Here is a 27,847-nt window from a genome sequence, read left to right as displayed (position 1 = left end):
CCCGCGCTCCGGCCCGCCGCCTCGCTCCCCTGCGGACGGCGCCGCCAGGTTCCCCGCCCCGAGCGGCCCGTTACGCTCGCTTCGGTGTTGCCTCTCGCCAGCACCCGGCTCCCATACATTCGTCAACGATTTTGTCCCCGTGGCGCTGCTTTGACAATGGATCAGTACGCCCTCTCGCCCCCCAGGTCCACATTCTAAGGCTCGGGACAAATGTCGCGTACTTAAAAACGTATTTCTTGGCCACCATTACTTATGCAGACTCTGGACATCATCCTGTGGTTTTGGTAGCAGACGGAATTCAAGGAGGGCTGGAAGAAAAATATCCCCCGGGGATATACGCCCCTACATAGGAAAAATATTTAAAAGATAAGCAAGTACTCAAATTCCTTTAGGAAAGACAACTACTTACTACTTGCTAATACAGCAGAATAAAAGCTCTGGTAGTTGACATTTGGTAACATTAAACGTCTGTTCTTTTACTAAATTGATTCATTTCTTGGAGTGTGACTCAGGTAGCCCAAGTATTTCTTGCAAATTTTATTCTGATGCACCTAAATTGCTCAGATGAGGAGTGGCTAACTAGGTATTAATCAAAAGCCATGGAGAAACAAAAAGTTCTTTGGTGCCTTTTTTTTTTTCTTTTGGAAAAACTTCTTGCCATGGAGACTTGTTTTAAAGGTAAAATTAGCGCCTTTTTTTAAGAATAAATAACTTGGACACAAGGAAATACAAGAGAGAAAATACAAGTTCATGATGGGGCATGATTTGCCTGAAAGCAAAGATGATTTCTGAATTAAGCCAAAATGAAAACACGAAGTGCAGAAAGAGCGCAAGTCATGTGGGGACTTGCTCAGAAGCTGGGTAAGAGGGGCACTCTCTTGCCTGAATTCTGGTAATGGCTGCCTTCCCTGATGCGAAAGCCATGTTTGTATGGAGGCACTCATGAAGGTTAAGCCAAATTAGCAGAAAGTATGCAAAAAATATGCAAGTTAAAGTAGATTGAAGACTTGTATGCATAAAATGATCCCAAGGGATAAACTGAAACAGACTAAGACCGTTTCTGAGAACAGTTGCACAGAAGTTTAACGTGTTTTAACTTCTGCATTGAAAAATCTTTGCTTTTACTCATTGCTTTATTTTTTTTATACCATAGTGATTTGCAAAGAGATAGTTGAAGCAGCAATAGGGAAAGAATGAGATGTGTTACCAAGAAATAGGGAATTTTAATGAAGCCTGGTTATAAGAGCCCTGGAGAAGAGTGGGCTTGGGAAAAGCGAAGGTTACGCTTGTTCCTTTGAGGAACCTCCAAATTAGTGATCCAGATATTGTACTTTCACAAGGGTACTGCACTTTTCAAAGCAAATCAAACCTCAGACAAACTGGATTACATTTTTTCCCACTCTTAAAAAAAGGCAGGGTGAGGTTCTTTCTGTATAGGGATGTGCAAAAAATGCATCCGTAACAGCAAGTAACCAGAGTCTTCAACAACTCTGGCTGGCTGGTGTGAAAACTGAGAGTGGGCTGAGTCTATAGATGACTGACAGAGGTGATAAAATAAATGACACTTTGACCTATTTTTAATGTGGTCTTATTTGCAACATTTACTGGGATTGATGTTTATATTAATAATACATTTTCATCTGCCTGTTCTATCATTTCCTTAAAATAATTCAATATCTTATTTCCTAACTGTTCTACCCTTCATATTTTTGTTATTTAATCAAAAAGGGGCACTCTATTACGACTAAGTTGCACAGGTCTGCCTTATGTCTTTTTAGCGCTCTCTCTCAAGTCAGTTGTATTACAGTAGGAAAAAATTGCTATTGAAGTAATGATGTTCCAATTCAGTGAGAGATCACATTTGTCTGCATTTAGTCATATATACTAACTGCATTTCTCCTTCCATCCTCTCCCCACGAGTGGCTGTTCTAATGATTAAAATAGTCTATTAGTGATACTTACATTAGTGTATCAGTAGCAATTCAAGACATATAAACAAATGCCAGTCATTGCTTTTAATCTGTGACTGTTTGTCATTATAGTTTCTAATAATACAGTATACGTTCTTCAATGTCAGAGAGTGAAGATTATTCTAGAAAAGCCGGTAAGCTCAGACTGCAGAACTACAGAAGCAAACAAATCCACATGCCCTACCATGTATAATGTTTCAAGCTGCTTCATTTATGAAGTAAGACTCATTAAGTGGGCAATGTACGGTAGCTTTCTCTTTAATTACACAGTTTTATTATACAGTGGAATTATTTTTCAGAATGCAACTGTTTTCACAGACTGACCTTTTATTATAAGAGAAGTTTCTATCTAATGAAGAGAGGTAATTACAGCACAAAATAGACTTTTGACATATAGAAAGCTATTGTTACCAGGACTTTACTAGTGCAGAATGTTATTTAAAAGAGAACTTAATTTACATATTTTAAAAATTATAGAGTTGCGTGTAAGTAGCAGTGATGTTGAGAGACAAACTAAGAAAAGTGGAGCTTGCAACTATCCTCAAATTGCTCTGTAGTTCTCACAGTAGATTGCATAGTACGTGTTGCACCTGGCAGAAAAGGTTTATGATAGGGAAATGAATGTTTGGAGAGGAGTCACTTTCTGACCTTCTGTCCAGTGCTTTTTAGTTTTGTTCTTTTATTGTCTCTTCATTAGGGTGTGTGACACTTTCCACCCAGCACTGAGATCAGCCTTGACCTTTGCATGCCTAAATACGAGAGAGAATTTTGCTTGAAATCTGAAGCATAGTAATTGTGAGGGGCATTTGTTCTGACCACCACATGGAACAGCTCACTCAGCAGGATTTAAGTGTGATAAATGCCCTTGCCCCAGGTGGCTGATTTTTGCAGTAGAATTAAGCGTGGTGGTAGTTTGCAGTAGAGTTCACTAGTTATTCCAGCTCTGAATCCTTTCACTGTACTTTTTTAGCATTACTCTCTGACAGAGATGTCTTATTAAAATAAGAAACCTATAAGATTTGGAATATTTAAATTTTTTTCATTTACTTAAATAGGCTATTTGGGTATGCATTTTCCCACAATGAGAGCCTGAACTCCTTTAGGTTGATACCGGAGAAGAGCTTAATCATTCCATGCTAGGACAGGAGATTTACGGGAAGAAATAACTCTCTTTTTTTCCTCCCCCAACCCCCCCAATAGAAATGACAACTAACTCTGTTAGTCCTTTTATTTTCTTTTTGAAAACGTCAGAAGGAGCAGATTTTGTTTGCAGTGTGTTTACAAAGGAAAAATGTTGTGAAAGTTTGAGCAGATTTGGCATTGCAGAGTCCCAGTAGCTATCGTCAGAGCTCTCTTCAGGATCTCTGCCTTCTTAGGAGCTCACTTTCTCTAGGAGGAAAATGAAACGCTCTGATTGGCTATTCCTACAATGTGAATAGGAAACAGTCAAAGTAATAGTCAGGACACAGGTGGCAGGCAGTGCACATTCTCCCAAACAGTCATGGAAACGGTTTGTTAAATGCAAATACAACCTCATACAAATTGGAGGTTTTTCTTTGGCTATCCCACAAGCCAAAAATGTGGCTGAATTTAGTGACAGAATTATTTTTCTGTACCTCCTAGTATACACCCATGCATTTGTAGCGCAAAACTCGTTAAACTCTTTTCCAAGAGCAGTTCAGTTCATGTGTTTAAAATATACTGTCCATCAGAAAGCACGTCAAAGGAAACCACTTTGTTAAGAGATGAGGTACGCGCAATGCAACCCAATAAAGACAGTATCTGAAGCTTCTTAGAGTACTGCCTTCACTTCCTGCCTTTCTTACCATTCACACCTTTTCATGTATGGAGAGAAGCAGAGAAAAGTAAACCAAACCCTTTTATTAGCTGTTCCTAACTTGAGAAGCTTGTATTTGTAACCATTTGTGAGGCTGGGTCGTATCATGGTTTATATTCTTGCTCTTGTATCTTCACCTAGAGAAACAGGAAGGTAAGTGGGAAAAACACCCCAGTGCTGCTTCTGTGTATTTTGAATGTAAGTCCCAATAATACTTGTAGCCAAGCTATAAACCCACGCAAATGGGCTTCTTGAACTGCCCATATTGTGTTGCTGATGATTGTCCCGTTACCAGTTCTTAATGCAGTTTCTTTATGGATAAGATCATGCTTCATGATGTTGAGGGAAAAGAAGGCATTTTAGTTCTTAAAATGTTGTTATTATATGGCATTTTACTCTTCTAAATATTATTTTTCTTCAACTGAAGGTAGTATGGTTATTCTCAAGTATAAACATTGCCGGTTTTTCTTAAAGCCCTGAAAGACTTTGCATTTGGTAATTAAATGAACTGCTTGAGTTAGTATTGTACTTTTCAGCTTTTCACATTTAATTAACATTCAAGTGGGAACTATGAACAATTTATATCTGTCAGGAAAAGACAAGACGTAACAAATTGTCTCCGTGCAGATGTGAAATTGAGGCAACCTTAGAGAGACTAAAGAAACTGGAGCGTGATCTGAGCTTTAAAGAGCAGGAGCTAAAGGAACGGGAGCGACGTTTGAGGATGTGGGAGCAGAAGTTAACCGAACAGTCCAATACTCCTGTAAGTAGACAATAATTCAACCTTTCATCTTACTTCAGAAAGTATTTGGAGCTTTGTCTATGTAAATCTAAAGACACACCAAGGAAATAGAGCCCTTTTTCTTTAGCTGTTCCTTTGGGCCAATTAAAAACTGTTTTATTACATCACTGCAAATAACTATACTATTTTTTTTTAATTTCATCTAATACATTAGATATTAGATATTGCTGATAGTTCATATTGTGCCATGGGCACTTAAGTAGTTTCCCATTGATTAAATTACAGTTCTTAGCTTTAAAAGTTGATTGCATTCAATAAATTCATTTTTCAACTAGAAAGCTATTGACTTTAATGGATGCAGGATTTGGTCTTTTATGTAAGAATCATCTGTTTCTTGCAGAAGAAGTCTTGAGAAACGTATGTAGATTTTTTTTTTTTAATTCTGTTGTTTTTCTTTGAGAAGAAGCAAATTTCCATTCTGTGAAAAAGGGGGTCAAAATTTGAAGGTTAATTTAGGGCTTTGTTCATAATTACAGTTAACATACTTGTACTGGCCAGTTATTAGCTGTTAGGACTGCCATATTTCTGTTAATAAATTGAACAAAAAAACTTTCTTGGATTATCTTGAATTTCTTAACTAAATATGATGCTCTTGACTACTGATTGGCAGAGGGAGGACCACAGGGTTAGTGCATGGCTAGACATACTACAACAGAATTGTTGTTAGGAAAAATACTGCATTACCTACTTGTTTTTAAAGCACTAGCAAAACAAATACCAAATTGAGATTGCAGTAGCATATGTTTTCTTATGCACAATTTTATCCTACTTATAACCTTGATTCCAGCCAGACCCATTTATATACAACTTGTTTTTAAGGCATAGCTTATTGCTGTTGTTTGAATGAAGTTGCATTCATGTTCCAGCTGTGAACATGCAGTAATGAAATCATGAAGAATGAATGTTTTCCTATGTGCAGATACTGTATGTTCTCAGTAGATATCTATGCCTGCTTTAATGCTTGCAAAATTCCAGTAACTGAGCTGTGGGCCATCATCTATCCTGAGCACAGCATGAGACAGAGCCTTAATGAGCAAATCTTTTCACGAGCAAGGCCCTAGGGTTTTTTATGCTGTACTTGCTTATGACTTCTACTTTTCACTTAGAGCTGGCATTGCTGAAAGAATAAAGCATTGTGCTAAGGCCTATTGTGCTAAGCATGAACTATCTTTCTGCATAACATTAACCCAACTCTCCTATTGCATTTAAATGCAATTTCTTCTAATAGAGAAATATAGGTTTGTTTTTTCTGTAGATCTTTAGTGAGCTGTTACACAGAATGGCTTTAAAAAAAGCCCTTTTGTTGGAAAAAAAAATTGACATACTGGAAAAAATTGGCTTGTTCAAGCAGGATTGGTCTTTTCATAGCAAATGAAGTTCTACAAGGCACTGGTTACAAATACAGCTATATTTTAGATTCATAGCTGTAAATAATTTGCAAAATATCCCTGGGCATTCTGTTTGCAAGCTGTAATCCTTGGAGCCAAGTGTCTCCCTCCCTCTCTTGGGTCAGGGTATGTCTGCTCAGCAGTATCAAACTGGAGGATTGCAACAAGGAGGTGCATTGCTCAATTTTAAGCTACCTTGGCTGTAAAAACAATAGTAAAGATAGAGCAACCAGAGCTAATAACACAGCTTAGGGTGCCCACTAGGCTTATACCTGGTTCTTAACCAACACTAGGCCTTGTTGTGTCTTATCTGGTACTATCATCCCTGCTTTACGCTCTGCAGTCACTTCTTTGTTTTGCTCTGCAGCAAAGACCAGAGGCCAGCAAATACTATTGAAGTGGTGTGCAGGAGGAGAAACTCAAAGCAAGTGAGAGGAGAACAGGGAAGCTGTCTCTGCCACTTGATTCTCCAGTATTTTAGGGTTGGTAGACACTTCATCCTGCATGGTAGGTAGCTATGAGTGGCAGGCTGTTCCTAGTCAAAAGAATAAAGTATAGCTTTATACACATGAGCATGTGATTCCCAGGCTGCCCAGGGAAGTGGTTGAGTCACCATCCCTGGAGGTATTCAAAAAGCGAGTAGGCGGGGTACTCCAGAACATGGTTTAGTGGGCATGGATGATGGTTGGACTCAATGACCTTGAAGGTCTTTTCCAACCTAAATGATTCTATGAGAGAAGGATGAGGCCAATCTTTTAAGAACACTTCTGTGAAAGCAGTGTTTCTCCCTGCTCTTGTTTTGACCCTGTTTCTGCTGTGTCTTATGCAACAGACACCTTTGAGTCTGACCTCTGCCAATTCCCATTGTGCAGATCTCCCAGAGCCTCTTGCACAAGGGAATCTGGAGCCTTTTGGAGGAGTAAAATATATCCATAGCTGTAGTGAAATGGGAGACTTCTTCTGAAAGAGGACCTCGCTTTAAGAAGGGAGTGTATGTAGCTAAGCTGAAGCTCATATTTAGAGGAAGACAGTGAGCAAGACATGAAATCCAGATATTCACCTGTGGTGCTGTGCACCTGCAGGTGGTCATTTAAGAAGAACAGTGGCTTGTACAGAGACTGGGGATCCCAGCCATCTATAAAAGTGTCTTCATGATAGTTACCATATGCAGTGCGACACCAAAGGCAGGGCCTGTCGCAAAGAGCTCCTAAGTTCCCCAGGTAACAAGATGGCAAAATATGGAGGAAGTAAGGTGATCATAACTTGCAAAATGAGCCACAGTTATGGCCCATTCGCAGCTTACCCACTGCCAGGCACTGCATAAACACTGAAACGTGTTTTAGAGGAAAGCTGTTTTGCAGCTTTGTTGTTTTTTATAGGGAATTCTTCCCGTATGTCAGGGGATGCTTTTCCATGGATCTAAAGTGACTACAACTCCAATAGCTCATGGAAGAACTACCTGGCACTGAATAATGTGTGCTGGGTGTCTTGTTTCTGTGGCTAGATGTTGTTTTTAAAACATTCCTTCTCTATCAGTAGGAGCTTTTGGTGTCCTTGATCCAAGTAGCGCTCTGTTGATGGTGTAATTGGTTTTTTCCTGTACAGCCTAGCTGCAGGTTCTTTCGTCACTTAGCCATTAGATGCATGAAGAGTATTTAGGGCACCCCATCTCCCAACTTCTTAATTTTATTCTCATTTCTTAAGCCATGATCACTAACTTTTGTTAACCACAACACATATAGAAAGCCTATGTGAGTAGGGAAAACTTGAGAGGAACAAAAGACAGATATTGTCCTTTTTAATGATAGACAACTTGTCAATATAAATGGTTTTGCCAAGAAGTGGGCACTCTTTGAGCAGCCTGGCCGTGAAGCCTCCTGTGTTACAGACCAGGGCATCAGCATAATCACCCCTGTAACCCGTTGCGACCAACTGCCATTGACACTTCAGTCAGTTTGCTGATTAGGTTAAAAAATATGTGGAAAACTGTGAATTTTGGACAGGTAGTTTTGCAAACAGCTTTGGAAAGAAAGGCCAGTTCAGGTGTTCACACACAGCTCTTTTGCTGTTGCTTTAGTAGGTAGTTTAATTTGATATGAAACTCCTGAGTTTTTACTCCCTGTGGAGAACAGGCAAGCGTGTCACAGAGGTTCCTAGCCCGGCCACTCTGAAGAGGCATTAATCATTATTTAGCTTGAGAGGGCACATTTCATTTGTTATTACAAACAGACTGGGTCAGGAAAATGCTATTATTTGTAGGTGAAGATCAAATCAGTGGAGATTTAATATGGTGTACAACCAAATGGCAGATATCTATTGATATCACTAAAAAAAAAAAAAAAAAAAAAAAGCCAAGCTGAAGAAGCTGACCAGCTGACCAAACAGCCCCTCTTCCCCTGCCTGCCTCTCCCTGGGACAGCTGCCAGAAGCAAGGTGCTGGTACGGGCTGGAGGCCGATCCCCGTGTCCTTTGCATTGGTGAGAGGCTTGTTTCTGATTGTGGCCGTTGCAGGGTGACCCCTTCCTCTCCTTTTGAGTATATGCTCAAAACCAGTCTTTGCACAAATAATACTGCTGCTGTTATTTCTGGTATTTAGAGGGCCGCTACTTCTGCACCAAACTTTGGGAGCTTGTTTGGGTTCTCTGATCTTAACGTGATTTATTCTTCAATCCTGAAAGTTTCAATTAAGCAACTCACTCAGACTTCTGTTGTACCTGTGTTGCCTTGGGAGCCAGTCCCCCTGGCTGGGAAATGTCACGTTCTGGTTTACGCTGTCCAAAATGAAGGATTGAAGAGTTTGAACCTTCTTTTGTCATGAAAGCTCTGCTACCTGTGGTTCTTGCCATGCAACTCAGTGATTTTGCACTTCTGTTTAAGAACAATGACCCCAGAATGAAGCTGTCTGGTTTAATGAATTCTTACTTGATCTCTGTGTTTAGATTCACTAATCGTTGTGCTTTCTGTTGATTGCCAACTAATCTGGTGGTGTCTTTTTCCTTGATTTTTAAATTGGTTCTAACTTTCACTTTTGCTCTGTCCTTTCCTCCTTTAAATAGTTTTTCTTACCTCTTGCTGGAAGAATGTCTGAGGAGTCTTACTTTGAATCTAAAACAGAGGAGTCAAACAGTGCAGAGGTGTCATGTCAGATCACAGCAACAAGTAACGGGGAGGTAGCTGGCATGAACCAAAGTCTGAAGGCCTTGATGATGACGGGCTTTGGGGATATCTTCTCTCTGAACCAAGCAGGATCTGTCCTGCATTCTGGAATGCAGATAAACATGCAAGCCAAAAAGAATTCTTCTAAAACCACCTCTATGAGAAAAGGAAAGAAAATCAACGTGGCTTTGGGTTTCAGTGAATTCGACTGGTCAGATGACGATGATGATGATGATGATTATTTTGATGATAGCAGCGATAGCAGCGAATGAAATCAGTTATAGAATTAACCCTGAAATTGGTTTTAGCAAAGCAAAACAATAAAGTTTTAGAACAAGAATCCTGTCAGTTTGGTCTGTTTAAATCCTGTAAAAGAAAAAAAAAAAAAGAGACGTTTTTCAGGCTGAGCATGTTTGTGTGTAGAAAGACATGTTTTTGTTTAGATTGTGCTGACTTATTTCTGCTTTGATGAAATTTGGAACTAAACTTTTCCAACTAATTGAGATTATTATTATTATTTTAAGAACCGTGATTATATCTATAATTCTTGATGCCTGATTACAGAAACTATGGCTTGATAAACTTAAGATCTGAAAACATTGGGGGAAAACTTCAATGCCTTTAATGCCATTAATGTACTTCAAATTTTTCTTTTGTGTTTTTTGTCATTTCCCTTACCCCTTTAATTGTCAATCATATGAATATACTTGTACTTCCAGATTTGCTATTCTCTACAATCCATTCTTTCTTACTGTTGCAGTGAAGGGGTTTGCTGTGTTTCAAATTTAAAGCCTTTTTCAAGGTGGCATTGTGGGAAGTCACAAATAGTTTTCTAGGAAGAGAGAAGCTTGGTTGAGGGGAAGACGGGTTAGTTAAATACACAGTTTAAAAACTGAATAGCAGCAGAATCCAGGTAATCCCTATTAGTAGATGATTGTATAAATGTTCTTTTCCCCTCACATGTGTGCGCATGTGTATATAATTCACTCTAGCAAAGCGAACTGCAATCAGACCTCTGCATCTATTATCAGATATTGTGATCTAGAAGCTAATTTTCAGTTATGTTGATGTAAATCCAGGAAGCCTCATTAACTTTGATGGACTTACTCTTGTACCTGAGAGTAAAAATCGGTGTTAGTAAATTGATTCTGTTGCATCTCCTAAGCCTTGTGTGCTACCCTTATGAAAGGACGAAGAGAAGCCACAATGACATTTCAGCTTGGGCCCTACTGCTGTGGCTTATGTGAAATTCTCTGTGATGGTGGTAATATGAGGAATATTTACTAGTCTCTGCATACCTGTTTTTTGCAGCTAAATCACCTTTGAAGTATTGCCACTGCTGTTACGACTTACCGTAAAACTCAGTGTGTAACAATCTGCTGCAATAATTGCCTGCCAGGCACTTATGTTAAGAGCAGCAAGTACGTTTCTCCTGATGACCCCTTTAGTGGTGATGCAGAAGGAGGGAGGAAAACCAGTGCGAACACAAATGCAGGTTAGAAAGAAAGATGTTGTAAAATATTTGCCCAAGGAAGAAGGGCAGCATTTCAAAAGAAAAATGTTACTGTCTAGTTCAGCTGTAGTGGGAATAAGCCATCAAAATTCCATTCTCAATTACTGGAGGGGTTTCTTTTATGAAAACTTCTGTTTTTGAGTGACTTCTTTAATTATAGGCTTGCCTGTTACACAGCTCTAACCTACGTATTATGGTGAGTGTTTTTGTAGATAGCTTAGAGAAAAATGGATACATTAGATAACAGCAGGCCTGAAATCATTACATGTTCACTCAACAAAAGAGAAAGTTCTTTGAAGGAGTTTTTCTGGAGTGACGAGTGGGCACCTCTTTGGGTTGTGAGAGAGAATTGTTTTATCCTTAAGCATCAGCACTGGTCTGGTAACCTGCAAGGCAGCGAGTGCTGCGCTTCAAGCTAGCCTACTCCACTCATTTTGCACAGGATTAGACCCTTAATTTCTGTAGGATGTAATTCCACATTCCACCTTGTTCCTAACGGTTGCAAATCTATTGGTTCAAAGTTAACCCTCTTGTATCAGAAAGCTTTTGTCGTGACAGAATTGTAATTTAAATGGTGTAATAAGCTTACAGAGTATCCCAAGGAGAAGCTTGCTCCTTTGGCACAGGTAGGGATGGCTTCTTAGGTCCATCAAAGCAACCTGACTTTAGGGAGAAAAAGGGACATTGAAGGGAAAATAATTAACTGGAAATGAGAGCAAATAGGCTGTTTCCAGTGCAGATTTGTACTATTTTTGTAAGTCTGTCTCTGCTAACACCCACAGCAATGATACTATTTTTGTAACTGCCACTTTGCACCTGGGAAAATTTGATGGATTTGTGTAATCTAATCTGTGCACTTTAGATCTTAAGATGTGTGTCATTGTGCATAAATTACTGTACCACATAAGCAATGTAGGGTTGTACAGCTTTAACTGAAAATGAAATTTGGTTCAGTACTTTTAGTATTCAAAAAAACAAAACAAAAAAATCTGTCCCTAGCGTTGATATTTTGCACATCTGACAATCTCAGGGCACTTCATGCACGTTTATATTTGCATGGGTTTTAAATGAATTTGTAAATCCACTCCTTTATCTATACAGAAGTAAAAATAGTCCTTAAGTAGTATGACACAGGGTTTCACAGTTGCAAAATCACAAGATTTAAGTCCATCTTCAAGGTTTTCTGCTTACCCAAGTGTGTAACTTATTTCAGCAAAATATCATCAGAATTTGGTAGCACGCTCATAGGAATTTCCACTATCTACTTAGTTCCAGTATTTTTTGATGAAAACAAAGATGTGGGTTTTTTTCCCCTTTCTTTCTCCATACATTATTTGTCAAAGCAAATTAAGCTATGTTAAGGAAAAATTTAAACTCTTTTAGAACTTACCCATGTGTTCGAAGTAGCAAAGGTGGTCTCTGAATTGTAGAGAAGGTGATAACATATGATAAACTATTCTGATGCAGTTCCCTTAAGATAGTCTTATACTTAGGATATTGGCTATGCTTATTAAAAAAAAAAATGGTACTGATTGCATTTTTACTTTCCTGTGATGACTTTCATACCAGATGTCTCCAGTTTACAAGCCAAAAATCATATGTGAGAATCGATCTGTGTTGTTTCTGCCTCTGATATGCCTCTCACTAAATAAAGGTTTTGGAAGTGGCTGTGGTGGGCAGGTATGTTGGTTGGAGGAGGTCAGAGTATTTCATCTTCCACACCTGATTTTGCTCTGCAGTTCCACCTAGCCTGTCTTCTGCCTGTGTCGTCACCAGGATACATAGATCTCCACAACAGCTCACGGCCACATAGTGTGTCAGCTTATGAAAGCTCTAACCAAACCCAGAAAGTGTTTCTCTGGCTGCTCTGGGCTGTGAGCAAAGCCACCAAAAGCCTTCCTGTGCCTCGTATACCTCTCAGCTCACTAGGCCCTGCCAGGCCTTTTGGGATCCCAGTTTTCTCTACCTTCCGTAAAGCCCTGGAGGTATCTGCAGTAAAATAATATTGCTGCGTTTGATGGAGGGGAGAGGTAAGAACCAGGCCTGAACTTGTCGTTTTTACCAGGCTGTTGTATTGCCAGCATTGACTTAGATGGGTATACGTGGCCCAGGAGAAGAACGGTGAGGATAGGCTTTTGGCTTGCTTAAAGATACAGGGTGAGCTGGGACCAAGGCAGGATGTCCAACTCCCTTTCTTTTCCTTCAGCAGTGGGAAAAAATGGAAGGGGGAATTAATGGAGGGAGACTTCTGATCTAGTAATTTTTGTGATAATCACAGTACCACTAATTCCTTGGAGTAGCAAGTGTCCTAAGGTATGGTGTGTGGTGTGTAGGTGTGCTGCATCCCCAGCTGGCTGCGTGCTGCCTGACGTGGAGATGGTCCCCTCTAGGTGGGAAGGGCTTCCAGGAGGTGAGGTCTGGCGCAGCTCCTTGTCACACAGTCAGTCATGTTCTTGACCTGACGTTTGTTTTTCGTTCCAGCAGTTTTGTTAGGTGTTGATTCCCTTTCCTTCTGGGTTTTAAAGTGGTTGTTCCGAGTTAAATATTTGATGCGATAATGATTTATATTGCTATCAGCAGTAGCAGTAAATCCATAGTGTGCATATAGCTGTTAAGTATTTAGCAGTGTTACTCTGTGTCTTTAGTACTGTAGTTCCTTTTTCTGTAATCAGGCAGCTTTTACAGGTTTTTAATAAGACCTCTAACTTGACAGAGGTTTTAACTACAGTCCTAGGTAGAACGTTCAGGTAGAAAAATAAGTTCATTTATTAATTTTCACAGCCCTTAAAATTCACTAGTAGGAATCTGGAGGAGAGACCTTTCCCTTTTCCCCCAGACTTCAACTTAGTGTACACTGTAAAATCTGCACAGAGATATCTGATGTGCGAAGATTTAATTTTAAAACTGTAGAACCAACAACCTTCTTTAAACATTTTATATTGTGTGCTAAATATTCATATGCCTTTTAAAGTCAGATATAGTCCACTGCATTTCTTGCTTTTGCACTACTGAAGAAGTTTTTTACTGAATACTCTAGGAGTCAATGCTACTTACACTTCAAGTGTGAACCGATGAAATTTGAATAGAAAATATTTTCACAGTGTTAGAAAATTTCATTTTCCCTTCTGAAAAAACAAAGCTGAGCACAATGCCTGTGCCAAAACTCTTGTGCTGTAAACTGAATATATCATTTGTGTGGAACATGCAATGTTACACTTCTGTGTGGTAAAACCTTGCAGCGTCAGTTATTCTCTTTATTGCACTTGACATATGATGTCTTGTTTTATTCACACTGTGGATTTGATTTTCCAGTGTAAAACCAAAGCAAACAAACAAAAAGAAATCATGCGATGTATGCAATTTCCTCGATTGGTGTCAAACTTTCTTTTGATGTGAACTTTTTCCTTTGCTTCTCTTTGTTCCAAACTTCTATTTTGCAATAAACATTTTGACAGTAAATTTTATGCATCCGTGTCCCTGTGTAAAATGCTGGTGTTTCAAGAGGTTCCATATTGTCTGCTGGTTTAAGTCACTTTTTGTATTACTGTGTGACATTTCTCCTTTATTCTCCCATCTTTTTAAAAAAAAATTTGGAATAATACAGAACATACTCTACCACTGGTTATATTTAAACACGGAAAAAGCTGAAAAAATCCATTGTGCAACTGAAAATGCAATACTGAACTTCTGCAGTAAATTATTCAGTTGTACAAATTATTGTACCAGGCTCCTCCCGCAGCACCAGCCGGTTTGACTATAAGAACCTACAAAAGGCAGGACCCACTGCCTTCCTAAGGATGTTTACAATTGCCACTTGCCCTCCCTTGTGCTCAGGTGTTGCCCCCAGCACTACTTTTGTCCCACAGTGTCCTGCCCAGGCTGCGGGTAGCTGTTAGCATAGGGAATGCCTGACTAACAGCAGGTAGGTCGAGAAGATTGGCTGGAAGTATGGTGTAGTAGTGAGAAGAAGTCAGGAAGGTCTCTCTTTCTCTGGCAGACACATCTTCCCTTCTGCCACTTCACCCTGATGCCTTTGGTTGTGTCCCTTTTGGGGAAGCAGTGGGCAAAATGATGAGTTTGAGGGTCTGCTAGGTCCTCCTCACAGAGGTGGCTTCAGCTGGTCTCATGGGTGGTTTGTGCCCAACAAGGCTTGACTGAAGTATTGGTGGAGGAGGAGGAAGAGGATCTGAAGAGTCCTCAGAGTGGGGTGGGCAGCAAAAAGTCATATTTGCAGAAGTCAGGGGGAGGAGGCAGAAGTCAAGGGGTGTTTGGCAGTCACAAGTCCTTCAATGGGAGGTTCACGTGGATGCTGCAAAGGGTGTTTCGCAGTGATGGCTGAAAGTCGTGGGTGGATTACACTCGACCCTGCTCTTGTGCATGGAGGGCCAGGGAAGCACTTAGTGGGCAATTCTGCCCTGGCGCTCAGTGTTCAGCTGGAGGCAGGCAGGGGTGAGTGCCTGCAGGGGGGGGCATGCTTGGCCTGTGGGTGGGGGCTGGAGAGCTTGTGGGTGGCAGGGCTCTCTGGAAGAGGTACCAAAGCCTTGGGGGCTGGTGGGTGACCGAGCTGAGTGTCTCATAAGTCAGTGTTATGTACATCGAGTAAGTTTGCAACTACATCATGGTATTGAGCCTTTGGGAGCCACTGACAGTCCGAGTATATACATAGCAATTAATGTTAACCCTTTAGCTGGGTAAAAATGCCAAGAAGGTGAAGCTTGGAATACCATATATTTGAATGAGTACAACGACAATCAGTATTACAGTGACATCTCCTGTGTCAGTTTTCAAATCATCCCAGAATTTCACTTAATGCAGCCATTCTCCTGGGCGTCCTCTGTGGTTTCCTTGTACTTCAAGAGCTAACACCATCTTGCATACAACAAAGCGTGCCCTGCAGCACTGGAGGAGGCTGGGAAGTGCTGCACTCCCCCAGCCTCAGGGGAGCAGTTAAGAAGCATTGACAGAAACCAAAAGAGACTTGTCTGTACAGGAAGACTAGCCACAGTGACCCAACTCCAAATTCTGCTTTCACTGCTGTCTAGTGACAGTTTTCCTTCCTTTTGCAGAAAGTACCCATCATTCAGGAGAGTGGTAATCACAGTGTTATTTTCATTGTAGAAATCAGGTGGTGCCACAGCCATAGCAAAAGCAAAAGACTTCCCATAGTGTTGGAGCCAAGAGGAGAGGCAGCTAGAGAGTCTCTCACCATTGGACAGTTTACTTTTGCTTCCTAAATTGTTTCTATTGGAGATCTGCTGATAATTTTATCTACATAAAGCAATGGGATTGATTTAGCACTGCCACCATGCTGTTGGTCAGCTTGTGGTCAGTGTGAATCCAAGGGTTTAGTATGTCAGTATGAGAGGTTCAACAAGGCCAAGTGCCGGGTCCTGCACTTGGGTCACAACAACCCCATGCAGCGCTACAGGCTTGGGGAAGAGTGGCTGGAGAGCTGCCTGGCGGAAAAGTACCTGGGGGAGCTGGTTGACAGCCGGCTGAATATGAGCCAGCAGTGTGCCCAGGTGGCCAAGAAGGCCAACGGCATCCTGGCCTGCATCAGAAATAGCGTGGCCAGCAGGAACACAGAAGTGATCGTTGCCCTGTACTGGGCACTGGTGAGGCCGCACCTCGAGTACTGTGTTCAGTTTTGGGCCCCTCACTACAGGAAAGACATTGAGGTGCTGGAGCGTGTCCAGAGAAGGGCAACCAAGTTGGTGAGGGGCCTGGAGGACAAGTCTTATGAGGAGCGGCTGAGGGAGCTGGGGCTGTTTAGTCTGGAGAAAAGGAGGCTGAGGGGAGACCTTATCACTCTCTGCAACTACCTGAAAGGAGGTTGCAGTGAGGTGGGTGGGTGCTGGTCTCTTCTGTCAGGTGGCTGGAGACAGGACGAGAGGAAATGGCCTCAAGTTGCAGCAAGGGAGGTTTAGGTTGGATATTAGGAAAAACTTCTTTACTGAAAGGGTTGTCAGGTATTGGCACAGGCTGCCCAGGGAAGTGGTTGAATCACCATCCCTGGAGGTATTCAAAAAGCGAGTAGACGGGGTACTCCAGAACATGGTTTAGTGGGCATGGTTGATGGTTGGACTCGATGATCTTGAAGGTCTTTTCCAACCTAAATGATTCTATGATTCTATGAGAGTCGCAGCCTAAAGTCCTGCCCTTTGCAGGGGAAAAAGAACCAAATAAAATCAGCCACCAGACTAAAATTTGGGAGGAGGGGAGAAAAATGGTCAGACGGTTTTCTTTTCAATTCGTGTCTCTCACACAGTTGCTGCCCTCCTTTGATATTTGTGCGTGGACCGAAGAAGATGTGGTGAGTATTTTGTGTTAATGTGGCCAGCATTGCGCTGCTGGAGCTCTCTAACAAATTACAGTGGGTACAGAGGGAGGGAGAACCAGATCAGAACATCTAGGTGAAATTTTACTGCTATTTGGTGAAACTTGTGTCCCAGAAAGGCTTTAAAATGGCCACAAGTAAATTAAGGACTCAAGCGACCTTCATAAAACAGCCGTGTTGTCCAATGTCCAGAAAATAATTTGTGCTGGGAGCTGCCAGCAGCCAGGAGGGCATTCCTGAGTGATCATTTAAGGAATGTGGAAGTGCCCCAAGACCTATCTGAGCAAGACCTGTCCTGGACAGGACAAAATGGGTTTGAAGGTTTTATCCCACTGTGTGCCACCAGGATGGCAATAAACTGAAAGAAAGTTAAGGGATTTTTAAGGGGTGTGGAATCTCTCTTCAGTATAAAACAATGGCATTGAGTCTTTTTTACCTTTTTATTCAGTTAAGAGGTTAAACAAGAAACATCAATGATTTATCTCTAGCATAGTGATGTGTCATAGTGATTTTAATGTCCCATCTAGTACCCTCCTTGTGTGTTGTCCGTCATGGGGTTGTTCAGCTAACGTTTACTGAAGGACTGTCTGGAAAGCCAGTGCAAAAGCCGTAATAGCCCTGGCTCCTTAACTTCAGCCCTTTTAGCATGTGACAGGTAGCTAAGCTTCTGCTTCAGTCATTTCTGTTGTTCTTCATAATGACAAACTGAGGGAGGTGGCTGCAAAATAGAAGGCAGTTTAAAAAAGCTAAATAAAAGTAATCACTTACTATTGGTGAATCTTGAGTCCTTTAATCCAAAGTTAGAAATATTTTAAAATTTTGTTTTAAAATGGAATGATTACTTGCAAACTCCAAATAACTGTAATAGAAAATTTTGACAATGTGAACTTCAAGACTGATTCCTCTTTTTTGCAGTTTTTCTGGATGCAACAACTTACTAGAAAAGGTAAAAGCTATTCATATGTACCTTCATATTCACATTTATTAATATATATACATTTGCTCATCTTCTCCCTCCAATAAAGCACCCTATGGATTTCTGAATAACCTCTTTTATCTTAAGGCGATGCTTCTGGTGAAATGAGTGTATATGCTAGCTTGTTTAAGGACCATCATATCACTGGGAAACGATTGCTTCTTCTAGAAGAAGAGGATTTAAAGGACATGGGAATTGTTTCCAGAGGACACATCATCCATTTAAAGGTATTTTAACAGCACATGTTGAATGTTGCAATAGGTTATAGTGTAAATGTTAAGGAGTCTATGGGTTTTCAGTAGTATTAACAACAAAAGAAGTTATAAAGCTAAATAGAGAACATACTTGGTATAAAAAAACCCTAGAGTTGCAAGTTCATATGGATCTAGAACCCAAAGCAACCTGAGCATTTTATGAGGCATGAAAATGTGCTGTGGTCTTTATACTCCTCTGCAGTTCTTCATTTTCTTTTAGGCTGGACTGTCAGTACTGCTAAAGATTTGCCTAGGAGGGCCATTCTCCCAGCCAAAAGCTTTGGGTATCTTCATAGAAAGTTCTCCCTAAAGATTTCTTTTTAGCTGAGGAGGGAGCAGATATGAAAATAGTTATTTGAACTGAAATCTCAAAAATTCTCAACTTTCACATCTCATCTATAGCTTAAAACATACTTTGACTAACAAAACTCCATTAGACAACTTCAAGGCTGGTTGACGGCCAGGTTGCTTTGCCCTTAAAGCTTTGTTTCATGGAGTTTTATATATCTAATGTTTGTAATGAGTTAAGAAAATCATGGTCTGGACCATGACAGCAGTAAATAGTATTAATATTGCAGCCACAGGAGAGAGTTCAGTTTCCTGGCAGTCAGTTTTGGAAAAGGATTTCTCTAAAAGCAGCATGTATAATTCTGTTAGGTCTCAATGATTTTATACCATAATCTGCTAGTAAAGAGCTACTTGTATCCTAATTGCTAGTCCTGCAACTTTAGCTTCATAAGTCACACAGATTTATTCCCCTTTTGCTCATCAGCCATTTTTTTCCATGCCACACACCATTACTGATATGTTTCATTTACGTTTCCTACAGGGAAAATTACTGAAACTTAATAAAGTCAATAATGCCCAAAATGAAAGATTTCAGCTTCCTGGGTTGATTGAGCATAAATAAAAACAACCAAAACAACCCCCCAAACATTTCTTTCTCTGATTAGGCAGATCTGATTCTGAATGCGAAATGGGGCCGATCTACCACAACAGTTTCCACAACAGGGCTGTATTTTAAACTCTTCTCACATGCCCTAATGTATCCACAATGGAAAACACAGTGCATACGGAGTTGCGCTGTTTTTCATGCTGGTATTTGCGGTATGAGATACTGAATAACTCTCATCTGATTTTGTTGATTTTTTTTTTCTAGACTGCTATTGAGAAGTTAACCCATGACTACCTAAATCTGTTTCATTTTCCACCATTAATTAAGGCAAGTCTCATTGTTTATATAAGAAGTGCTTCTCGTGTTGGTATGAATATTTTACTGTTCTCGCGTCTCAACTTCCCTACTGTTCGTGGGAGGGCAAAGCAGCAGTTCCTGCAGAGGCTTGTGACAAATGCAGAGGGTCAACAGCAGCAATGGGTCACATCAGAAGAAGTAATAGGATAATAAAAGTTGTTTTCAAGGAGGCTCTAAGATTTTATCGTGGAATCGGTAGCATTAAATTAAAAGACTACTGGTTTCAATTCCTTTGCTGTCATTAATCAGAAATTACTCTTAAGAGCCATTCCTCCCAACTGGTGCCACCGACTGCTCACCACTGCTCACCACTGAAGAACAGCAGAGCCCTGGCCCAGAATGAGCCCATCATTCCTCAGCTCGTTAATGTTACAGGAGAGAAGGATGATTTATAATGTCTGGTCACCCTTGTGTTAACCTATTGGTTTTCTGATATCAGTAATGAGAGCCATATAAAAGGGAGAGAGTGTTTGGGAACCTCAGGGCTGCCAGAGCAGATATTTGCCTGATTTAATTCGGTGAGCTAATCAAGCAGTTCTAGACTCCAAACCCTGAAGTAGCTTTTTTAGTCATAATTTATTGCACAGCTATAGAGTGAAATCCACTTGAAGTGAATTTACACACAGCGAAACCCTGTTCCCCGAAGGCGAAAATGAAAGTTGGGGCTTCGCTGCCGTGCCACCTGCAATTCCAATAGCAGTGGCTGCCAGGATGCTTGCAGCGGCACTGTGCCGCACCGGAGCGGCTCGGCCAGGAGCAGAAATTGCACAGCATCTCCCAGGTGCCATCTGTGGCACGCCGAAAACCCGTGCAGAAGCCCTGGCCCCTCTTGGAGCAGCGTGATGGGGGCAGAGTGGTGGGTCCTTCCTGCTGCCTGCCAGACTTGTAGCATCTGAAAGGCAAATCCTTTCTGCCACCAAAGGCCTTGCTCCTGTCTCCCAGGGGGTTGTGGTAGATGTGAATTCTCGCCTTGCCTTTTTTTGGCAGGATTCTGCAGGTGGAGCTGAGGAAAACATAGAGAAAGTAGTGAATCTTGAACTCGTTTTTGGTTATCACTTGAAGCCGGGAAATGGTCCAAAGGTAAGCTGGGAGCGCTGGATCGGTTGGTTTGGTTAACAGTCACTACCCAGAGGGTCCAGTATCTTCTGGACACAAAAAGATAATTTTCTGTGAGAATCCTCTTGTTTTGGAAAGTGCTGACCAAATGTCAAGGTGGCAAATGGGGCTGCATCGGTGATGGGGAGCTGTACCCCAGAGCAGGCGAGGAAGAAAAGAGTGGCACAGAAAGTTTTGACTGAAAGCTTTTGTTTCCTCGTGAACAATTTTTTTAACTGTAATTTTTGTCATTTGGGCTTTTGCTTTGTTCCTTTCATTCCAATGGGTGTGAAATAACAATCCATTTATGCAAAAAACCCCACTCACAGTTGAGCAGTGCCGTACTCCTGATGTTAGTGGACAGGCTATTACTTTTGTCTTAGCAGAAAGTTGGTGTCTTTCTGTGCAACCAAGAGCAGTTTGGAAAATACATGGTATGCATGGCTGCTGGCTGGGGAGGACAGGACTGGCCCTGGTGGTGACTATGTTCACTCACGGTAGTGGGGAAGGAGGGAGGGGTAGGTGCAGCACGTTGCAGATGGCAAAACTACTGTGCAGCGGCTGGTAAAAGGCAATTACCAGCATGCCACATCCTAATCAAACCTCAGCTCCAAGCCGAGCTGGTTCAAGGATCTCTCGTTACACCCTGTGTAACAGGAGCATTGATGACTCCAGATGTTCCAGCAAAGCATTTCCACCATGTTGTCTTTTCTCGAGAGTGAGGTTTGTCCCATGCTTTTTGTTTTCTTTATCCAGCCTGCCATGGGCTCTGAGTTCAAGGGGTTTAGAATTAATCATCTATGTGGAAATGGTGTGCAAAGCATTTCTGAGTTGGAGTCAGGGGTTGTGACAGCAGGATTTGTTTCCTTTTGTATTTGACAAATCTGCATTGTGTGTCCACCCTAAACTTGTGGGTGGCTGACTTTCATCTTGTGTTATCTGGCAGCTTTGCTTTCACGGCATATTGTTTGCAGAAGTCTCTTGATTTCTGTACTTGGTGGTGCTTGCAGGGAAAGCGTTTAGGTTTGTACTTAGTAGGAACTTGGACTCGTACTGAAATCATTTCATCAATTTGAAAAAGCTTTCTGCTTTTTGTCTGGAGATTTCCTTTTTTTGTTTGTTTCTTTTATCCTAAGCACTTTTTTTTTCTATGATAGTCTTTATCACTATGCGAATTACTTTGTATCAGTGTTCTTGAATGCATGTAGCTTATGATGCTGTACAGCTGCTTTTTTGTAGGTGTGCATCTTTCTCTCCTATGTGCAACTTTACAAGGAACTGAAAGTCCATGAAATAGCTCTTATCTCCCTTCCATTTTCAATATGGGTTGTGAGCTGTAGTGTAAGGAGGTGGGCAACCTCCCCCAGGAAAGTGCAAGAGAAGGAGCGAATAGACCTCTGAGTGCTGGAGAGAAATTCGGGTTGCACTAACGCCTACTAAGTTTGAGGACAAGTAGGTATTTTAGCTTTGATGGCAAAATTTGCAAATGAGACAGTGTGCCAAAGTCTACGGGACAGAAGCTGAATGGTTACAAGAGGACAGGGCTAGTTCAGTGGGCCTGCGTAGTGCCAACATAACCTTTGCAGGTTTCTGATGTGCCAACTGAGAATCCTTTTTTCGGTCCTGCCTTCCCCATGACCTCCTAATGGGTCCTCTCTGCTCTGTGTGCTGTCGGGCCCCTTCCTAAGGAAGCCATTCCCTCTGCAGCCGTGGGCGCATGCCGGGCATGCCTTCCCTGGCATCCGCCCCACCACAGCGCCCGTGTCCCTGATGACATTCTGGGGAATGCGCAATTTGTCACCTGAGTTTCTCTGGGCTGGAAACTTCCGTCCGAGATCTGCTTATTAACTCATACCTGCCTTTAAAGATGTGGCAGCTAAGCTGGTTTTAGAGAGTGGACTGGAAGGAGTAGATCAACTGAGCTTTCAGGCAGGATGCTAGGGCCAATGTGAGCAAGGTAATTTGCATTAAACATAACACTGACAAAGACTGGTGTGGTACATACAATATAGAAAATTTGGCTAGCTTGCTGCTTTGAAAAACCCTGGATACAATCTTTTAGCTCCCCTAGAGGCTGCTTTAAGCCAGCTACTGGTGCCAGCCAGATTTGTTCCAAAATGAATTGGAGATACTGGGCAAACCAGGATTGAAGGGTTTAAACTTCTTTTACTGTCCCATTTTTGTAAAAGAGTGGTGCCTGTTCCTGTAAAACTGGGTCAGCAGAAGCATTTGGGATCATACCTTCCACCATCTTTATAGCTAAAAAGCTGGCCTACATCAGTTTAAAAATAAATTTCTCAAAGGAACTTTACCCTAATCAGTCCCTATAACTGGCTGCCTAGCTAAGAAGCATTTCTCCTGTTTTAGCCATGAGGAGAAAGAGGCAATAAGCTCAAATCTGGGTTACGAGTTGAGAACGTGTGTTCCCTGGGTGATGGGTAGACTGCTAGACCTATGTACATCAAGGGAGGTTATTAGGCTCAGCTGGGAGCTGGTGCAGCGCAGCAAGAAGGGCTCTCTACAAGGGAACAGGTCATGCTGGGAGGTTTTACCCCAGGCTGGCTCAGTGCTGGTCTCCTGGGCAGAGTTCCCATTAGTTATTGTAGTGCATCTTCTGGTGTCGTTGCACGTGGAAGCAAGCCAGTCCATGCACTTGGAGGTGGCTCTGCCAAAGCGTGGGACAGGACGGACATGTGGGACAAAAGCACGCTCCTGATCCGAACTAAAGCTCTGGTCTGGGCGCAGCCTCAGCGTGCAGCGTGACATGCCGCAATGCCACAGGGCATAAAAGTGCTGGATGAGCTAGTCCACGACGCAGAAACCATTTGAGGGGTGCAGGTTCATTCAGATGCGTTTGACTGGTCAGAGCACAGCACCCTCTCAGGTGTGAAGATGGTTCCTCGGGGCACAGGTGTCCTCTCCCTGGCACTGCACCGAGCCCCGTTGGCACAGCCAGTGCAGCTTCTCTGTAAGCAGGCAGAAACTTAAGGGTCTTGGGAATGGCAGTGCCTTTTAGCAAGGATCCTGATGAATATATTTCAGGATGGCATTCGAATGTTCAGCCTTGTCTGTACACTGAAGGAAACATTGACTTCCCAGCATGCAACTTTACCAGCCTCAGATTTGTTATCTAATTTAAACTGCATCTTCTAGTGGGATTATGTTGGTTTCCACCAGCTGACAGATGCAGTCATTTCATTAAAGTTTCCTTCCCTTTTTAGCTGCATCTTTGGAGGTGATGAAAGCTCAGTTGACCTTTGTGCTCTCTGAATGCATCAGGAGTGAGAGCTGCAAAGCTAACCTGGTTTTTAGAGGTTTCTTTCCAACTCTTGTAGTTTGAGTTATGTGGTTACTTCCATTCACTTCCTTTTAATGACCTTTCTGTACACAATTCCCACTGAGCTGAAAGGTGATAGATTTAGACATTTTATATGAATTTTTTCCACAAATTAAAAAAAAGGGGGGGGGGGGACACGACACGCCAATTAACTCCAAGATACCAAAGAGGGTAAAAAAACAAACCCTGGCAATTGTGGCTTGAGCTGATTCACAGAACTGCAGAGGGAATTTTCAATGGCTTTCTCATCCTAGGTGGCTCATTAAAATTTCCCAATCAGGGAAAGGTGTCTGAGCTGTGTCGGCTCCGCACTGATGAATCACCTAACCCCTTAAGAAGGATGGTTCACAGCCTTTTTGTCTCCTGTTGATGCATTCTTTAGTTTTGGTCCTCAAAAGGGCAGATTTCACCATGCCTTTGAATGTTTTCATTTTTTACCGTGTGGCACAATCTGACCTATATCCAAACACAAAGCCTTGAAGTTGGCTCACCATTTTGCCTTATTTTTCCCCAGTTAACCTCTCCCTCCATTTGACAAGGTAAGGAGCAGAGGCTCTTCAAAACCTTCTGCTAACTGTGTGAACTATTTTCTAGCCTTGAATATCCAAACTGGGATATATTTTAATGCTACTATTTAAATGTGTAGTGCAAAAGTGAATATAATATTAAGGCTACTTTAGAGAGACATTGCGACCAACTCTTCCTGTGGAGAAACCCAGGCTGGCAAAATGCAGGCAGTATCAGACAAAACAGTACTGAAATAGTTGTTGTAACTGGAATGCAGTTGAGGTTGAGACCGTTTCTGTTGCTTCTTCCTCTCCACCCTCCCACTACATCAACACTCATAAAACCTTTCTTTACCTTCTTAAAAATAATTCCTAGTTCAGACAGACATCATATATCATCACCAGTTTAATTTGCCATGTAAGGTACTCCTCACATTACAAATGTGGGGAAAAATAAAAGCAAGGGCCAATGTCTAAAATGTAAAATTCCAGTTTTGTAGTTTTTCAGTCACATATATTCCCCACACTGTGTAGGTATTTTAACCCACTTCGGTAAGTGAAGCCAGCAGAAGAATTGGCTTTATCTGATCCTTCCTTTGCAAGATACTTTCAAGGACCTTGACTTTCTAATGTGGAGTTATTTAACCTTATCTCAAAACCTCATCTTCTAAAGCCTCTCGCTTTAATTACATCTCAAAGCACAATGCTTTCACTACTAAGGGCTAATAGTTAGTGCAAGAATCAGAGTAGCTGTGTTTGTGTGCCATTTTCATAGATTTGCTCCTATAAGTAGTCAGTAAAGGGGTAAATACTTTGTGAAGGAAAAACAGAAAATCACCTAAGCTGTAAAATAAAACCACAGCCACATTTAAATATAACCAGCACGATTAAGAACTGGTTAATGCAGTCTGCCAAGGAGGTGGATCAGTGGTAGGGTGTTAAGACGTTTAGTGCAGGTGATCTGAGCTCCTTGTATTTTCTTTCAAAAAGGCTTTTCTGGACCACATATTGTTTTCACACGAGGTGGAGTTGGTATAACTCCGTCACCTCCACTGGGATTGTTCCAGCTGTAGCGTCCAAGTGTAACTGAGGTCAAACTCAAGCCAACACCTTTTAAAATCCTTGCGTAGGCAGTGCTGAGCCAGGGATTCCCATCAGAAATGATTCCATAAACCCGAAGAGGCATATAGACTTTTCAGCTAGGTAATTTGCTCACTGGACTTTCTAGACTTTTTTAATCTCAAGCTTTATTTTCATACTTTGGCCACTCTGAATTAACTTGCCGCCTTCCACACGTCGTTTCTCACGTGTACAGCCTCAGTCACGGATACATCTGCAGAAGCACAGACAGGTTCCCAGTGGTCTGTAGGCTTGGCACGTCCTCTCCAGACAAAAGCCTGGAAGAGGAGCCTCTGTCCCCGACACGTGCAGGACATGTCCAGCGGCCCCGCCGTGCCTTTCCCGAGCTCCTGCGCACCCTCGTCCCCACGGCCAACGTGCCGCAGGGCTGCAAGCTCGCTGTGTGCGAGCTGTAGTCTCCCCGCACCGCCCCACCGTCGGTGGGGACATGGTGTCTGCGCGGCTCCGGCGCCTTGTTCCCACGAGCGGTCCGCAGGAAATGCCGCTGGAGGACAGGGCTGGCTCAGGCAGCACAGGAGGGCACCTGCGCCGCCCTCAAGGAAGGGACTCCTGTTTTTCATGCTTCCACCTTTACGGTCCCGCTGTCGCAAGCAGGCTGCTCATGTGGATGATGATGATGCCTGCAACCGCAGCAATCCCCGTTTGCTTCTGATCACATGGCAAGGGCAGCTTTGGGTAAATGCTGTGGCGAGGCTCGGGACCGCTGTTATCGCAGAGCTCTCCGTCTCAGCTGCTGCAACCTGCTTTTCTTGGGGCACCAGCCCCCAGCACATAGCGGTGCCCGGTATTTACCATTTTGTTCCCCTCCGCGGCGGCACAGAGCTTCGCAGCGCTGGATGTTAAAGAAAGGCGCTGCCAGGGGACAGATATTTTTGGTACCGCCGGGTGGTCTGCGTAGGTGTTAAAAAGGCCTTGTGCTTCTCCAGGCGAAGCTCCAGCCAGCCGCTGCCTGTTGCCTCGCGGAGGAGTAAGGGCTCTGGCTTTCAGAGGAGGCACCCAGGCAACTGATAACATAAATATTTCTTTCTCTTGCTTTGTTTCTGTACGTTTTAAGACCATCTCTCTCAGAAGGCCTCCCCTCCGCCCCTGTTTTTTTCTGCCTGCACAGCTGAAACAAAACCGGCGGTGGAGCCACCTTCTCTCGCTGGAGCCTGGCTGGCAACAGCCTGCCCTGACCTGAGACACCAGCCATTGTTAAGGGTATAACACATTTACATATTTTGCAATAAAACATCAGTTATTTGCATTACTGTGTCAAGTTTTATTTGATTCTTTCACCTAAAAATGACTCATTTTCCTTTCTTGTATTTTAAAAACCAACTACTCTAAGCTTGTTTGAGAATAATCAAAAATTGCCCATTTAGCTAGAAGTCATTTTCTTTTCAAAAGGCAAATGTTATTTAATCTTTCAGCTGTTCATTGTGCCATCATAAATACTTTCTTTTCAGCACAGTTGTGGGGACTGAAATGAGCCCACTAATTGCCTCCCATTTCGACTGACATGTGGTGGTTTAGTGGAAAGAGAACACAGCGGGGAGAAGGAAATAGGAGGCTGAGAAAATGAGAGCTAATTATTTTCACTGCCTCATGTCAGGCTCTGTGTCAGCCTTGTTTTTACAAACTGGAAGGTTTAGCACTAAATAAAACAAACTGGCGTCATGTTTTTATATACTGGCAGTGTCATGGAAGCAGCTGCACATCTCAAAGACAATATAATGCCTGCATTCGCATGGACACCATCTGACAGCCACTGTGAGCCACTGCTAATGAGGATATCACAGTGGTGCCAAGTGAAAGGTGCTGAATTATGTATGATTCTTCATCAGTGCAGCAATAGTCCTGTACATCATTATGAGACATTGTTTTGCTGAAGAGATTAAAACATTCTTAGTTCCAGACCCTGCAACCTATACACGCTACAAGAGGTTATTAATGGAATTTTTAGGGAGAGTTTCTTGTGGATTTCTTTTTGGTTAAAAATATCTCATGGGACAAAGCCGTGGTGGGTCATGACACTATATATATAAAGAAGAGAAGCAAATTAACCATAATTGTGTTATCTTCCTTTAAATCCGGAATAATAAAATATAGTGTAGCAGGGTGATACATAATGATAAATAACCCAAGTGCTGTCACTAGATGTTCAACTCTAATGCCTTTAAAACAGCAGGTTTCAGCAGCTGAGATAGATAATAGCTAAGAATGTAAAGGAGCTTCTGGGGACCTAAATCATCAACATGCTACTACTTTTAGTACCAGCATGACCAACATTTTTTTCATACTT

The 27,847-nt window shown here is 42.1% G+C and overlaps 1 protein-coding gene across 5 annotated transcripts in view; it reads left to right on the top strand.

Moving 5' to 3' along the window:
- Window positions 1–27,847, top strand: part of LOC104831172 (mitogen-activated protein kinase kinase kinase MLT) — a 95,603-nt gene that overhangs the window by 54,501 nt on the left and 13,255 nt on the right. For 4 of the 5 annotated variants that reach the window (XM_010566572.1, XM_010566587.1, XM_010566596.1 and 1 more), the window contains exons 11-16: window positions 4,435–4,570; window positions 16,935–16,979; window positions 17,919–17,949; window positions 18,067–18,206; window positions 19,393–19,455; window positions 20,473–20,565. In XM_010566572.1, the coding sequence (XP_010564874.1) occupies window positions 4,435–4,570; window positions 16,935–16,979; window positions 17,919–17,949; window positions 18,067–18,206; window positions 19,393–19,455; window positions 20,473–20,565 (508 nt within the window). Of the gene's footprint in view, window positions 1–4,434; window positions 4,571–9,053; window positions 11,641–16,934; window positions 16,980–17,918; window positions 17,950–18,066; window positions 18,207–19,392; window positions 19,456–20,472; window positions 20,566–27,847 lie in introns of those variants that run through there. The other variant, XM_010566606.1, reaches the window with a different exon arrangement.

Source organism: Haliaeetus leucocephalus, unplaced genomic scaffold, assembly GCF_000737465.1.
Source record: "Haliaeetus leucocephalus isolate CR32 unplaced genomic scaffold, Haliaeetus_leucocephalus-4.0 Scaffold1, whole genome shotgun sequence".
In the NCBI taxonomy this organism is placed as follows: Eukaryota; Metazoa; Chordata; class Aves; order Accipitriformes; family Accipitridae; genus Haliaeetus; species Haliaeetus leucocephalus.
This window is presented reverse-complemented; position numbering and strand designations above follow the sequence as displayed.